At 36.8% G+C, this 15,631-nt stretch overlaps 1 protein-coding gene across 8 annotated transcripts in view; it reads right to left on the bottom strand.

Moving 5' to 3' along the window:
* ZSWIM8 (zinc finger SWIM-type containing 8) overlaps nt 1-15,631 on the bottom strand; it is a 77,842-nt gene that overhangs the window by 37,838 nt on the left and 24,373 nt on the right. For 7 of the 8 annotated variants that reach the window (XR_014026515.1, XM_081328352.1, XM_081328353.1 and 4 more), the window contains 4 exons: nt 4,781-4,862; nt 4,317-4,437; nt 1,932-2,133; nt 560-735 (listed from right to left, as the gene is read on the bottom strand). Coding sequence is in view for 7 of the 8 variants with exons in the window: in XM_081328352.1 (XP_081184478.1) it covers nt 560-735; nt 1,932-2,133; nt 4,317-4,437; nt 4,781-4,862 (581 nt within the window). In the remaining variant the exon portion in view is untranslated. Of the gene's footprint in view, nt 1-559; nt 736-1,931; nt 2,134-4,316; nt 4,438-4,780; nt 4,863-13,603; nt 13,926-15,631 lie in introns of those variants that run through there. The other variant, XM_081328358.1, reaches the window with a different exon arrangement.

Here is a 15,631-nt window from a genome sequence, read left to right as displayed (position 1 = left end):
ACATTTTTGTACATCACTGTGTATCCTTTGACAAAAGATGCAGGTAATACATGTGGTCTGATGATGCACTAGCATTAATGATGTTATCTAGTTTGGGTAATGAAATATCTGCAAGAAAACAACCAAGTTCAGAGAGCTCCAAGGACCCCTCATACATGTGGTTGTTTCTATTAAAAAGAGAACAGGATTGTGAACAGTGACCATATCCAGACTCTGCTAATCTGTTAGTTGTAAGTTACAAGTCTTCAAAACCGAGATGGTGTTTTTAATTAAAATTTTAAAATACTTGAGAGCAAATACAGTACTACTCATTGTAACTAGGTATTTGAAGGACGAATAGTTAGAACATGAATTTAAGAACGCGCAGGTTAAAGTAGCAATCTGGCACGAAGGTTTTTAGAATATTTCAATGCTATGTAATACCTGTCCATGTCTGGAGTAAGATCCGTCAAGCAAAGAAGCTGGATATGAACATTACAATAAAAATAATAGGCAAGTATCCATTAATAGACTTTTGTCAATGTCAAATTTGTTATGGACGTTCAGACATTACACCTACCGATGCGGGCTGATGGTTGGATCCAAGACAGCAAGTCTCCAAAGAACCACCATCTCATCACACATACTTGCACAAGCATGAGCAGCAACTTCTGACTGGCCATTGCCCCGGCCAGTATGTCCACTTGCACTACTATGGGATGCAGATGTCCTTACACTGTACCACCAACCAGTTATCTGTAGACAAATGACGCAGAGTATCAGATGCTCAAACTTACTTATTTTGCTTAATCCAGTGGACTGCACATGATTCTTCAATTCATTCTAACTACGTCAGAAACATGTGTGAGAATTATAAATCACAGAACTGGAAGTCTCTTCTAGTCCAAACACCTGCTCATGGTACGAATACTCAGGTCATCTCAGACAAATGGATATCCAGGTAATATTTGGAAATCTCATACAGTGGAACATCCATACTCTTTAACTATTACAATAAAAAAAATTCTTCCTGTTCAGCTTCCATCCATCAGTTTTTATTCTACCTTCAAATGTTATGGAAAATAAATCCATACCCTCTTCCCATGACAGTCCTTCAAATGTTAGAAGACTGCTATCATGTCTCTCTTTAACAATCTCAACTTTAGGTTAAAAGTTATTTTACCATTTATTTTAGGGTTTAGCTCTTAACCCCCTCACAATTTTCCTCCATCTTCTCTGCATTCTTTCCAGTTCCTTAGTGTCCTTCAAATACTGAAAGAACCAGAACTGGACACAACATTCTAAGTGCAATCTGACTAGTGCAACACAAAGCAATACCATCACTTTTTATGATCTCATTGCCATACTGCTGTTGAGGCAACCCAAGTGGATCGAATTGAATTTTTTCACTCTCTCTTGTGAGATTAGAGACCAGAAATCAGTGCTTTGCCTCCATGAGTCTAAAAACATACCAATTTCCTGCTTTATTTGGCCAAAAACAGCACCATCGCAGAAAAAAACATAGGCTGAAAATATATGCAGTCGAGCAGGCATGTCAAACTGCCGGCCCACGGGCTGGATGTGTCATGCCAAAACCGTACCCACCCCATTGCCGGTAATGGGGAAAAAGCCCCGATACGTCACGCGACATCGCAAGTTTGACATGCCAGCAATAGAGCCTTATAGAGATAGTATTTAAATTACTACCTCTTCTTTGGTTAATCACATTTAAAAAAAATAAACATGGCTAAATTCTAGAAATGGAAATTGAGGGTGTTCAGAGGACTTCAATAACCTGTGGAATAGCCACCTCTGTCCTAAAACTACTGTATATTACTGTAGTTAGGCATTTGTCTAATTCTTCACGTTCCTTAAACTTTCTAGATAAGCAACATGACCATTCCATCCCACACATGTTTCTATGAGAATCTGTTCAACAAAGGAAATAATACCTGTTCATATGTTAGACACTGGTCCGTCAGGATCTCCAGCAGAGGAGCTGCATTGGTATCCCGTCTCTTAAACATCTCACGTACAATTGAAAGCAGGTTCCATATGCCTTCAGGTTCTCTCCCTCTCAGCGGGCGTAGCAGACAGGCCCACTCAGCAGCAGCTGGGGGCTCCGTAGAGGACAGGTACATGGAATTCACGTCACTGTGTAGTTGGAAAAATCGGGCGGGCGGAGGAGATGGGAGAACTTCAAACTGATGCTTGAACATAGGATAATTATTTATGAAACTATGAATGTAGGGGACTTCTTTATAGATTTTATCTTACTGATCCATCTGTCCAATCAGGAAGAGTCTAACACTGTTTAGTAGTACCAAAAAAGGACAAAAGGTTTAGTAATACCAAATAAGGACAAAAGGCAACTCCCTCCCACCGAATCTTTTTGTGTCACTTCAGTCCTCTTCTTCAAACGTTGTTTAATGTAGTCATTTTATCAAAATTAAATTTTTTGATTTTAAAATTAGTTTCCCTTTGGGATGCGTAAGGAACATCAACATTGTGAAATAATGTAGATGAGATTAAAGAAAAATGTAGGTTATATTTTCAACACAGCCATTTTCTGCTTTGCTTGTAGCACTTTTCCCCAAACATACTGCAGCATCAAAATACTATATAGATCTACATCCAGGATTCAATTTGAAAACATGCACATGGACATACTATTCATACTAAATCTTAAAATGTCAAATTCCTCCAACATTTTACGTAACTATAAAATAGGCCAATGATGAGATTTAGCAGGTATATTTCCAGGACCACCTTCTAAAACTGGTTTCAAGAACTCTTGTCTATATCCTTACGCTGTAAAAGTAGAATAACAGCTTTTAACTGGACAAGTACCAAAGGCACATTAGTACTTATTAGTGGATGAAAGTTCCACTAATTGTGGCAAATTACACAGAATAGAAGTCTCTAAAAATGTCTCGAAAATTGGTCACAGCGAATCACCGAGCAGTTCACTCACTCTCCTGTGAGCCAAAACAAAGAGCAACATTTATTACTGGTAACAGCTACATTGAACAACTTTGAATGAATCCAATGTAGTGCATTTTTTTCATCTAAAATAGGAAAGCTGATGGATTTCTTGGACTTGATCTGTTATACATATTAGGAAACTTTAAATAGCACAATGGCTGATTTAGAAACCGTAGGGCTGGCCCCTGAATCTCTCTCTCTCTCTTTTTTTTTTTAAAGGAAAGGAGAAACCTTCATCTTTGGAGAGCAGGTAGGAATTGCAGCCTCAATGGCAGGAGCTCCTTTAGGATCAATATGAAATAAGAATTTTCCAGTACTCCAGCAAGACAGGGGATTCCTTTGCTTTTAAGACCCACATTACCCTGGTGTCATGATCTTCAAACTGGACCATTGAATAGGCAGAATAATTCAGAGGTTGGAGAGACCCAAATTTAGCATCCCCTTCTCAGAAACAAGACATGATATATCTTCTCAATGGCTAGGTAGTCTTGTCACAAATAGTGCTTAATGCAAAAGCCAAGAATTTTTTAGATTGCATGTGGCTACATTATAGCTGCCTTGTGCAAAATTGCTATAGAGCAATGTCCAGAGGGTGTTTTCATACAAACATATGTGGTTTTGCTGCTAAGCATTTATCCCTCAACTTAGGTTCCTTTTTTGGCTGCTATCTCCTTGGGATTTCTAGCTTCTACATTCTTCCTGTTCAGCCTGACGCTTTGCATAATGGTTTGTTCATCCCAGAGCTGCACCCTCAGCTGGATCCAGGGTCCACTGGCAAGAGGAACAAGATGGCGAAGGTCAGCTGTGGGAAACTGTAGTGGCAGGCCATACGTCGAGAAGCTGCAGTAGAAATATGTGGCCGAGTGCAGGGCTCCCAAAAGGGCAGAGATGGGGGTGGTGTTTATACAGGTGGAGAAGTTGAAGCGTTCCTGTAGTCATAATTTTTTTTTTGCCTTGTAAACCGCCCTGAGTCCTTTGGGAATAGGGCGGCATATAAACCGAATAAATAAATAAATAAATAAATAAATAAATGTGGATGGGCCCAAATTTTGATCATGTGATTGTGGGGATGCTGCAGCGCTGTAACTTCAGAGACCAGTCATAAGTTTACATTTTCATCACCATAACTTCAAATGTTACATTTCAAGGACTATTTGTACACAACTTATGATTCACATGTTGAAATACAGCTGATCATATTTATATAGCTCTCCATATACAATGCAAAAAAAATATCTTTTGCTGTCTTTCTAAAGCTACAAAAACAGAGTGCAGAGAGGCAAAATGCTGATGTTTGCATCTGACTTTGCAAATCTGCACAAATGGTAAAGGAAGTAGAAAATTTAAGTTACCTAAATACAACAGGAGAGGGACCACAAAACTTGTGAAGAGTTTTCTTTATGTTATCACTTAATGTAGATTCATCCAAGTACCAGGTGCTTTGATCAGAGGCAGATGGACCAGCAGTAGGATCTTAGGAAAAAACAGAGACGTGTTTTCAGTTGTTCCAAAGAGTTTGTTTCACCCTCTATTCAAGGTTGCAGGTAAAACAAGCAGCGATCCTTAATATTACTACAGAAATGCTGACACAAATATATATATTTGAAACTTGATACAACATACCTTCCTACTACTTAATAGAGGAAAAGTTTCATATGAACAACTCAAGAGATGATCAATGTATTTAAACTGTTACATCTTTATGCTTTTTAGTTATAGACATTTTATAAACTAAATTTATTTGCATATTTGAAAACCATTGTTTGGATTATACTTTTAAAAAAAACCAACCACCCCCCACAGCATTATTTATTACCTGGGGCTCCGCATACGGTGTTGATGGCGGTGGACTGAGAGGACAGCAGCTCATCAAGTAGACGCTGAGCAGTTGGAAGTATCTAAGAGTAAGAAAAACATGTGATGCTGATTTTAAATGTTCTTCCAGAAATAAAGAACTCAACATCTGGTTTTGATTAAAATTACCATGGTTATTATCTTTAAAACAATTACATATACTCCTATCTAACCTTAGTATTAATTCTGGTTCAATTACATAATTTGAACATTTCTCATTTTAGGAACTGCACTGAAACTTTGCTCAGAATGTAAGACCATTGTTAAAAAATGGAAGAATATTGCAGAATACCAGCAGTCTTTAACTTACAACTGTAAGTTTAATGTCAACTCAAAATTACAAGTCCTGGGGGGAAAAATCACTGTCGTGTGGTGGTGCAGTGGTTAGAATGCAGTATTGCAGGCTAATTCTGCTGACTGCCAGCAATTTGATTAGGCTCAAGGTTGACTCAGCCTTCCATCCTTCCGAGGTTGGTAAAATAAGGACCCCAACTGTTGGGGGCAATATGCTGACTCTGTAAACTGCTTAGAGAAGACTGTAAAGCACTGTGAAGCAGTATATAAGTCTAAGTCAGGGGTCAGCAACCTGAAACATTGAAAGAGCCACTTGGAACTGGTTCCCTCAAAAAAGGAAAAACTGGGAGCTGCAAAAAATGTGTGCACATGCGCGTACATGCGTGCATGCGCAGAACAGGGTTTGACTGAAGAGTGGAGCCAAGGCAAGATATGCACCTACCTTGCATATTTGAATTGATTGGTTGAACTTTTTTAGTCCCACTTTTTTTTTTGGACTGCACATGGCAGAGGACTGGGAGCCGCAAGAGATGGCTGAAAGAGCCGCATGCGGCTCCAGAGCCGCGGGTTGCAGACCTGTGGTCTAAGTGCTATTCCTATTGCTACAACTGTCATATCACTGTCGTGGTCACATGATCACAATTCGAGCACTTGACAACTAACTTGTATTTGTGACATCCTAATGTCACTGATTACAATTTGTGAACTTTCTTGCTGATTTCTGGCAAAACCACCCATTGGGGAGCTGGATCCACTTAACAACCACATGATTTGCTTAATGACTACTATAAAACTGTCCTAAAATCAGGAACAGCATACAACCTCAACAATTTTACAACAGAAATTCCCAATTGTGGTCATAAGTGGAGGACTACCTATAGCTGACCATTCAAAATGACACCCTAGAACCCAAATAGGCCCCAGACACTACCATAGCTATCAAATCCTCTTTGCTGCCCACCATTAAACAGCTTTTAACTTAGGAAATTAATGTTCCACAGAACAAACTAAACATTGAGGTTCCAGCATATTTTTATTACAAAAATACCTCTAAACTCCACATATGATTTTTTTTCCTAACAATCCGATAAGGCCTACAAAGTTGCTTAGAGGCATTCTTAGAAAATAAAAATAGTGGAAAACTACAGCCCAGAGTTTTGTTTTGGACGTATTCATTGCCCCAGAAAGACATAGGAAAGGATTTGAAGAGACAAACAGCATCTGCAGACTTGGAAGAATGGTACATTACTTCACTGTCTGATAAAAGGCCATTTTGTAGCTATCTACCTGCCCTGTGGAAGTCATTCTTTAATAGGCTGGTCTCTGCTGCCCCCAAGATAATCACCGAGTGAGACAGTTCACACCAACCTCTAAAAATTACAATATACTCACCAACCTAAAGAAATTCCCTAATCCTGGCCTAAATGCTTTGTCTGGGCTCTCCTTGGACTACTGAGTCATCTGCCCCAAGTCCTTTTTTTGGCCTTGAGGTGGCAGTTTAACTACTAGGTCATTGGACTCAGTCTGTGGTTGATTCAATCCTCAGCTGAGAGTGAAGAATTACAGAGGCAGCCACAGCAAACTATGATACCACCATTTCTTGGGTACTGACGTTTGAGACAGGTTACAACGTTTGTGTGATGAAACAACTATTCCCCCTTTCTCCCTGCAATGCCCATGAGAGAGACCACATGAATTCTAGAGTAAGGCAATTCCAGATTAACCTCTGGGTTAAGGATGCACCTGATCCACTGACTAAGAAAGTTATTAGCAAGCCCAGATTTACAGATTTCAAACAATACAAAGGTCTAATTTCTATCTGACAAAAAAAGTATTTTGATTCGTAAGGAAGAACCCTGTTTCCAATTTTACCAGTTTAGATCACATAGATGTAAACCATGACTTACATCATCTTTTTTTTCATGGAGGAAGAAAAATCCCATCCATCACCCCCATCGTGTGCTAATATTTAAAAGTTTTTATACAGTCTGTTGATATGCACATTGATGGATAGGCATACATGGTTCTATATTGGTGATGCTATGAGGCTGTACTCCTATAAAGGCTGATTTAGGAGTAAGCCCAAGTCAATGGAGTACTTCAGTGTAAATCATTTTAGGGCTGCTGTACTAATAATCATACAAAAAGTAAACAAATGAAGCTAAAGGAGGGTGACCTTTTCAAATTATGTTTGCAAGGGTTAAAAAAGGAGATATCCATCAATATTATTCATACTTGTCTGTCTGGAGTCTGACAGTGCATGAACAAATGAATGAACAAATTAATGAATATATAGAACTTTTATACAATAAACTGATATAATCAGCCAATATAGAACAGGATCTATTAGCTGTTCCACTTCAGCCAGTAAATGTCTTGTGCCTGACCTAATTCTCTGTGTGTATGCTTTTTAGATATATTTCTTTTTAAACAAATATTAAAGTATTAATATTCCTGTGTATATATTTGTTTTTAAGGAAATATGTTTATTGCATTAAACCAATTAAAAAAGAAAAAATACCTACATAAACAAGGATTGTTGTGATAGCTGGAAACTGATCTCATAAAGCAAAGCACCCCTTCCCCCCAGATTTCCAAAATTGTTCAGGCCTCTTCTTTGTCTTTTTGTAAAATAATACATTTTAATAAATATAAATTATAATAATTCATGTTATAAATTATAATTATAATAATTATAATTCAATTGTTGACAGACAACACCTATCACATTTATTACTATAAATCATATGTGATTCCAAAGTTGTATAATAATTACTTTGGGCATTTCTCATACATTCTGTTTTTTATGTCCTGATACAGTCCAAATGTTGGGGATACACTGAAGAACATAATGCAAACTTTATCAGCAATGCTCTGTAGTTACACTAACAATCTGCAGACTAGAACTCAAAGTATGGAAATGACAGACACTTAAAAAAGGTGAATATTCCAGCTCTGAAACTGCACCTTCAAGCATCAAGCATACAGAACATTTTATGTCATATTAATCTCATGTTAATATAAATAATGTGCAACAATCTTCTTATTTCAAAGTCTGTCTACTTCATATTAAGATGGTTACCCACCCAGGACCTCAGCTGATTCTTCCAAAACCTCTAACAAGTGTGAAACCTAGACAGCAATGGCATCAGGACCAAACTATATGTGCTACAAAGAAGCACTTTTATCTAAATTATTTTGTTCTATAGAAGTTTTTAAAGATAGCTATATCAGAATCAAAACATCCCAAAACAGATTTTCTGTAAACTTGTACTGTCAAATATAAAATCTTCGTATGTAAAGGAATAAAGCTTTTTTCTGTGACTTTATGTATTCCATAGTTTTCAACATTAGTTGTGTTTATTTTATTCTATTTGCTATGTTTGAGGCAAAAGTCTGGTTCTTTATATATTGCATTTATGTGCTTCTTTAGGCCTGGAAATCTTGTACTATAAAAGGGTAACATCTGTTTTTACTTCCATGGACAAAGTATTAACCTTTTTTAAAATTTATTTTCATTATTTAGTAAAATATATTTCTTCAAATGTAAATATGTGAACATTCATTATTAGCACAGAGCAAAGAATCTACAATAAACGCCTATCTCTTGGATTTATCATGGTCTGGAGAAACGTTTACTGTTATCACAAATGTAGGCACTCAGGATGAAGTAACAATTATTTTGGGCAGGTAGGAAAATGCTATGCGGGTCTCTAGCAAAGAAATTGGAAGATGATGGATTCATCTAGATGTCATACCTCCATGGACACTGTTGGAGCTCTTCCAGTGACCTTGCAGCATGTGTACCATGTTTGTCTTTCTGCCTGAAGACAGCATAAACTACATGTGCAACAAACGGCTCTGTTGGAAGAGAAGACGAAGGGACTTGAGGAATCTCCTTGTATATCCAACTTATTTATTCATCTATTTATTTATTTATTTATTTATTTAAGTAGTTTGTCTTGTTCATGAATTTACTGCTTGCTATAACAAGGTCTACTGAGGCGATATTTCTCATTAGGGACAATTTGAGTATTTTTAGAGGAAAGGTGGAAAACCCTCCTGAAAGACTACCAGAAAAAGGTTTTAAAGAAAAAAGAAGAAAATAAAAGATTAGACGAAGTGGAACAGAAGAATATGACATACCTAGTGAATCATGAGACTTCCTTTGTACGGATGGAGGCTGTTGAGGAACTAGCAGTTCCCAGACTAGGGATGTAAAGATGCCATAATTCCCTGACTTCAGGCTGCCAAGTACCATGTCAACTAATCCTAAATTGGGGAGAGCAGGAAGCCTTGAGTTTAAATGCTTCAGAGTATATAGCAATTCTTGACTTTTTGACTGCAGCAGGCAGTCAGTTCTGTGTATGGTTTAATTTTGTAGTAGGTACTCAAATTTAACTGAGCCGTGTCTGCAGTCTTCTACCAGGGAAGGCTGAAAAGCCGAGCTAAAATGGGAAGTGTAAGGAGGTTGATTTAGCTAAATCCTGCTCATAGAAGCCTGACAGTTGAAGGACTAGAATGACACAATTCCCATGGAAAATGACTCATGGTCACCTACCATAGAGAATTCTGAAAAAACACCAGGTTATTTTTATTTATTTATTTTATTTTAATTCCATTTGTATCCCGCCCTTCTCCGAAGACTCAGGGCGGCTTACAAGCTATAAATATATTTCTTTATTAAATTTATATGCTGCCCATCTCACTCTGCAAAGCATCTCTGGGCGGCTTACAACAAAAATAATAAATATTAAAATATTAGCAACAGTAGATATAGAACTAAAAACAGAAGGCAAGGATAGAACAGTGGTGGCATCTTCCCTATTAATCTACTAACCACACAGAATGCCCCCATCAGGACCACAAGCCTGGGGGCAAAACTAGGTTTGAATACCTTTCCGGAAGACCAAAAGAGTGGGGTCAGGCCACACCTCAGGCAGCAAGTATCCTAAGAGCAAGAAAATTAATACATTTTAAAAACTGATTGGACAATTATCTTAATTTCTGAGGGGGCAGAAGAGGCACACCATGCTGGTCTTTGGCCTGACTGAAATGGAACAAAACTGAAGAAATTATGATAGAAATATGCAAGAGAAGATTGATACATCATCTTGGAATTTATGATTGAAAGGTCTATAACAACTTAGCTGAATTAAATGGATATCTTTGGATATTAGGGAAGTTGGTTTAAAAACCTGAACAATTAGAAATTAGCAAAAGAGACCAGAATGGCAAAAGATAGGCGAGATTCTGCCTAAAGGAACAATTATAAAGTTCTCCTGAGAAGGAAAAATGAAAAATACTAGCCAGTATCTAATGAAGGCATATAACTGAAATGTGATAGTAATAAAGTCAAGCTCTACTGAAGTAGCTCATAATATTTCATGCCAAGGATTGCCATCAGCTAAGGAGAGAAGCCACCTGTATAACAGTACAATGTTCCTGAATGTTTAGATTCATGCTATGGACTCAACATGCTGTTCACTTTTGGCCTGTTCTGTTTACATTTATTAGAAATGTACCCACATTCCCTATTTACCTGCATGTTAGTAGAGAACTCTGAAAAAACACTGGGTTATAAAGTCTTTTTTATTTTGTATATGGTGGCAAAGTAAATGTCGCCCCTTGTTTATCTACAGTTCAGCAAAGGTAAAAGCAGCGACCTTTGGTAGGAAACCCTTTCTTGGTCTGGGGGAAAAGCAGCAAGATTTTCCCCACTTGTCTAATTGGTGCAAGTGGTATCAGTAGGAACACAGAGTCTTCTCATGCTTGTGTTTTGTGTGCATATGAGAGATGAATTGAGGAGAATTGGAAAAGAATCTCCATGCCAGAGGACTTTTTAGTGTTGAAAGTAGAACAAGGGGAGGCTCCTGTTCCATCTCCATGTTGATGATCATATACGTATCTTGCAGCACTACTGGGACTACAGGACAGTGTTTCTGTTTTTAACCCATGAGAACTTCTGTACTTTCACACTGCAGTTATCTGATATCTCACAGAATTCCATTTGTATTTTCAAAGGTTGGGGAGCCCTTAATACGGCATGTCCAACATCCTTTCCTATTCTTTTATTCAGTGGAAAGAAATTATTTGTTTAGAAGAAACTATTCATAATTATGAGAACAGTGCAAACTGAACATCTCAGAAAGTTCAAAAAAACTATAATCAATAAATAGTCCTGAAGCATCCCCAAACCAGGATGCTACAAACATCAACCAGAACACAAACAGATGAGCAAAAACTTCATTAGTTAGCTTGAAGCCATTTATCATAGATTAAATGCAAACCGAGGCTGCTTATTAAGCAACATTTTTGTTAACTACCATTCAATGCAAGAATCCGTCACATTTAACTATTGCATCACACAATATCACTACTACATCTAACAGCAACTTTTCTCTTTCCTTATATTTCCAGTAAAAATCTACTATTCTCTGGAAATAAGAAGCGTTATTGCTTTTTTATCATTACTAAATGTTCTGTTATTTCACTTTTTCATTCATCCACAACTGGTGGTACACTTATGCTTTACATCTGTTGAAATGAAAGCTAAGGAGATGCAATATAATTAGTTCTGCTTGAGGCAGGGAAGAAAGGATATCCAAATCAAAGCTATGTAAGACCTTGAGTGGGCTGACTGCATGATGCAGAAAGTCCATTCTAAGGCACTCTCTTCACCAAAACTGCTATAACAGTCTTTGATTATCACACACACACACACACACACACACACACACACACACACACACACACACATATATATATATATATATATATATATATATATATATATATATATATATATATATATATATATATATATATATATATTGATACTAGGAGATACTAGGAAAATGTTTTGAAATGAAAGGCAAGGAAGATCTGAATCTGTCATAGATATATTCTCTCCTTTCCCAAATGTCATAATGAGTCAATGAACAGTATGAAATCAATATAACCACATATGGGCAAGAAATTGTAGAAGAAGCTCTCATCACTAGGAATCTAGGAATATCATTTTTGCAATGAAGGAAAAATTTATCTGATGATTTATCTATTTTTTCACAACTTTATTATTTGTATAAATAGCTCAAGACGGCAAACATACCCCAAATTATTGGCTATCTTCTGCTCATTACTACAAAAAATTATTCTTAGCATACAAGTATACTTCCACAATTTTTCAGTATAGGTAGTCCTCGGCTTATGACCACAATTGAGCCCCAAATTTCTGTTGCTTAGCAAGACAGTAATTCAGTGAATGTTGCCCCATTTTACAACTTTTTTGCCACAGTTATCAAGTGCAGTTAATAAGTTAGTAGCACGGTTCTTAAGTGAATCTGGTTTCCCCACTGACTTTGCTTGTTAGAAGGTCACAGAAGGTGATTGCAGGATCCTGGAACATTGCAACTATCATAAATATGAGTCAGTTGCCAAGTGTCTGAATTTTGATCACATGACCATGGGGATGCTGCAAAGGTCGTATGAAAAACAGTCATGACTCACTTTTTTCAGTGCTGTTCTACTGAATGGTCACTAAATGAACTGCTGTAAGACGACGACTACCTGTATTGTTTGCTATTAGCCAAACTGTAGCGATTATGACAGAGCTAGTTTGGTCTAGTGCAGGGGTAGGCAACCTTGGCTCTTTTATGACTTGTGGACTTCAACTCCCAGAATTCCTGAGCCAGCCATGCTGAGGGGAAAGGGAGAGGTTTCCAAGCTGAGCCATGCTGGCTCAGGAATTCTGGGAGTTGAAGTCCACGACTCATAAAAGAGCAAGGTTGCCTACTGCTGGTCTAGTGGTTAAGGCACCAGGACAGAAAGCCAGAGCCTTAATCATGAAAGTCATCTGGGAGACTTTGTGCCAGTCATTCTCTCAGCCCAACTCACCTCACGCCAGTATTGTTGTAGGAAAATAACAAAAAGGTGTTGTGAACATGATTGCTGCCTTTTTAAAAATAATACAGGGAAGGTACAAATAAAATAAAAAAATAATCATCACATTGGTAAGATCTATTTCCACATTCTTGACTACATCATTCTTTTCAATAAGAATGGCCACAATTGGGAGAGATTAGTTTAGAGGCAGTTCTAAACTGCAAGGACTATGGATATACAATAGGATTTACATAGCACTTCTACTGCTCTGGAAGAAGAGCATAGGAGCATGTTAACATAATCACATCTTGACTACTGCTTTATCTGCCTGAAAACTTTAATCTATAATAGAGCAGAGGCTCTGGGTAGCCACATAATCCATTGTGTCAAAGAAACCACTATAAATGTTTACTATCTCTCTTTATGAAACTGCCATCATGCTATATTCCTTAGGCCTATGCAACTCCTTTGGGGTCAGGATTCTCAAAGGGGAATTGGGAATAGACTGCGAAATATGCTTTCTCAGAATGTAAGTAGTTAGAGGCAGCCAGCTAATTTAACTACAGGATTTTTTCTGAAAATACTCCATTAATAAAAAGAAGTCTACCTGGTTATTTCTTTTCTTTCTTTTTTTTTCTTGAGATAAATTGGAACTTTTGTTCTTTGCTGCTATTTGAAAAAGAAAAAAAACCATATGGTTTTTATTTCTATAGAATAAATAGGCATCCCACCTTATATGCTTTGGCAGGTAGCTGATGGAGCACAAACATGGGAATTGATTTCTGTTTCAAATAAGTCACCTTCAGGCATGGAAGGGAACATCAGTATCCATGGAGGAGCTGTTCTATTTCAGGTTTATGCAAAGTAATTAGCACTTCAAGCTCTGATTGCTCTGATTAAGTTGCATGCACGTACAGACAAGACAGTAGTTAGTGATCCCTTAGCAGGCAGGCCTAGGGGTACTAATCAATCAACGATTTTATCCAATGACTTGTTGTATTTTCTTCCTTATCTAGGCTTGTTTCACAGATCTCATCTGCTGGTATTAAAAAAAGGGGGGGCAAGATAAGTAGGAAAAACTGCAGTGTTTTTTTAAAAAAATGATAATGGGAGTAAAAAAAGTGGAAGAATAGCCAAAGATACACAAAAACCTCCAACTCTTAAAAATGGAAAAGGAAGAAAATCTCAACAGAGCACAAGTGTGTAGGGTTTATCTGTTCTGAGCAGGTTCCAAAGAGTAGCTTTCTTGTGGAGAATATTCTAAAAGGCTAGGCTACAACTACTAAACTAAAGTACTGTAACCACAGAAAAGAGAAACAGAACTTTATTCAAATTTAATTACAAGATTTTATAACTTGTCCACCAGAGACATAATGTATTTTTTAAAAACAGATTTAAATAAAAATATTTCAACAAAATGTTATTAAAACTGAAATCCTGACTCAACTGCCACTTTCTCAGAGCTAATTGTTAAATTCATTTCATATTTTAATCCCAATCTGTTCTTAAACCACTGCTACAAGATTTTGTTACTATTAGGTAAAAACATGGTATAACCAACTGCAAAATGTTTAAAAGACAGTAAAATCAGATGAAATAAAGTGCTAAAAGATGACTACTATATTACTACCTACATAGAAATGAAGAGACTGCTAAACACTTAGAACAGATGGGGAAAGAAGCATTCCAGACCATTCACCTCACTTTCTTTTTCAAAGAAAGTACCATAATATAGCAGTGCATTTGATGCAATTTCATGTTTGCTATTTATTTTCAGTAATAGAATATGCATTTACCTCTAGTCACGAAGAGAATATTTGGCCTTTAAGATCTTTAAAAATAGCTTTTAACAGATAGCACTAGCATAGTCGTATTCTTTATCAATATTGTCAAAGAAGCCAATAAGTATTGGTCACCCATTTATCTCATGAACTATGTCTAATTCTAAGCACTATATTTTTAGGAATGATTCAGGAAACTCAAAACAGATTCAAAAGGATAAAAAAATGATCAGCAGATTAGAGGCTATGAAGTCTCTATGAAGAAATATTAAAGATCACTAGAAAACAGCAATGGATACAACAATACCAATCAAACAGCCCAGTCCATTAAAAGGATAACATACAAAAGTCAAGTCAAGAACTGTTCTACATTATTTCAGAGTAAAGAATAGAGTAATTTGGATTAATATAGATTTTAAATAATAGGAAAGCTTCCCAATTAAATACTAGTAAAAAAGCTTACTGGGACCATAAAAGCAATTCAATTGTGAACCAATTATCCAAAGTAATGTGATTGCCTTCTCCAGATGCCTTGAAGGAAAAGCTGACAACCATTTGCTAAGATGCTTTAATTTAGATTCCTGCACTGAACAGGAGATGGGCTCAATGCCCTTATTTCCAAGATAGTATGATGGGATTATGTGAAAGAAATGGAATCTTGCAAAGTCTGTTTCTTAATTGGATTATAAGTGATAAGAAACTGAGGTGAACTATGGATAACCAGGTTTATTACATTAAATTAAGGCATAACTAGGTTATTACAATTATTAAGGATGGTAAAAGTAGAAGGAGATAGGGAAGAATTCTTAAAACGTATCTTCAACCTGAATGGGGCTTAAAAATTCAAAGACTAC

The sequence above is a fragment of the Vipera berus genome, assembly GCF_964194415.1.
Source record: "Vipera berus genome assembly, chromosome: 5".
Classification (NCBI taxonomy): Eukaryota; Metazoa; Chordata; class Lepidosauria; order Squamata; family Viperidae; genus Vipera; species Vipera berus.
The sequence above is the reverse complement of the archived record's forward strand: the minus strand, read 5'-3'. Positions and strand labels throughout refer to the sequence as shown.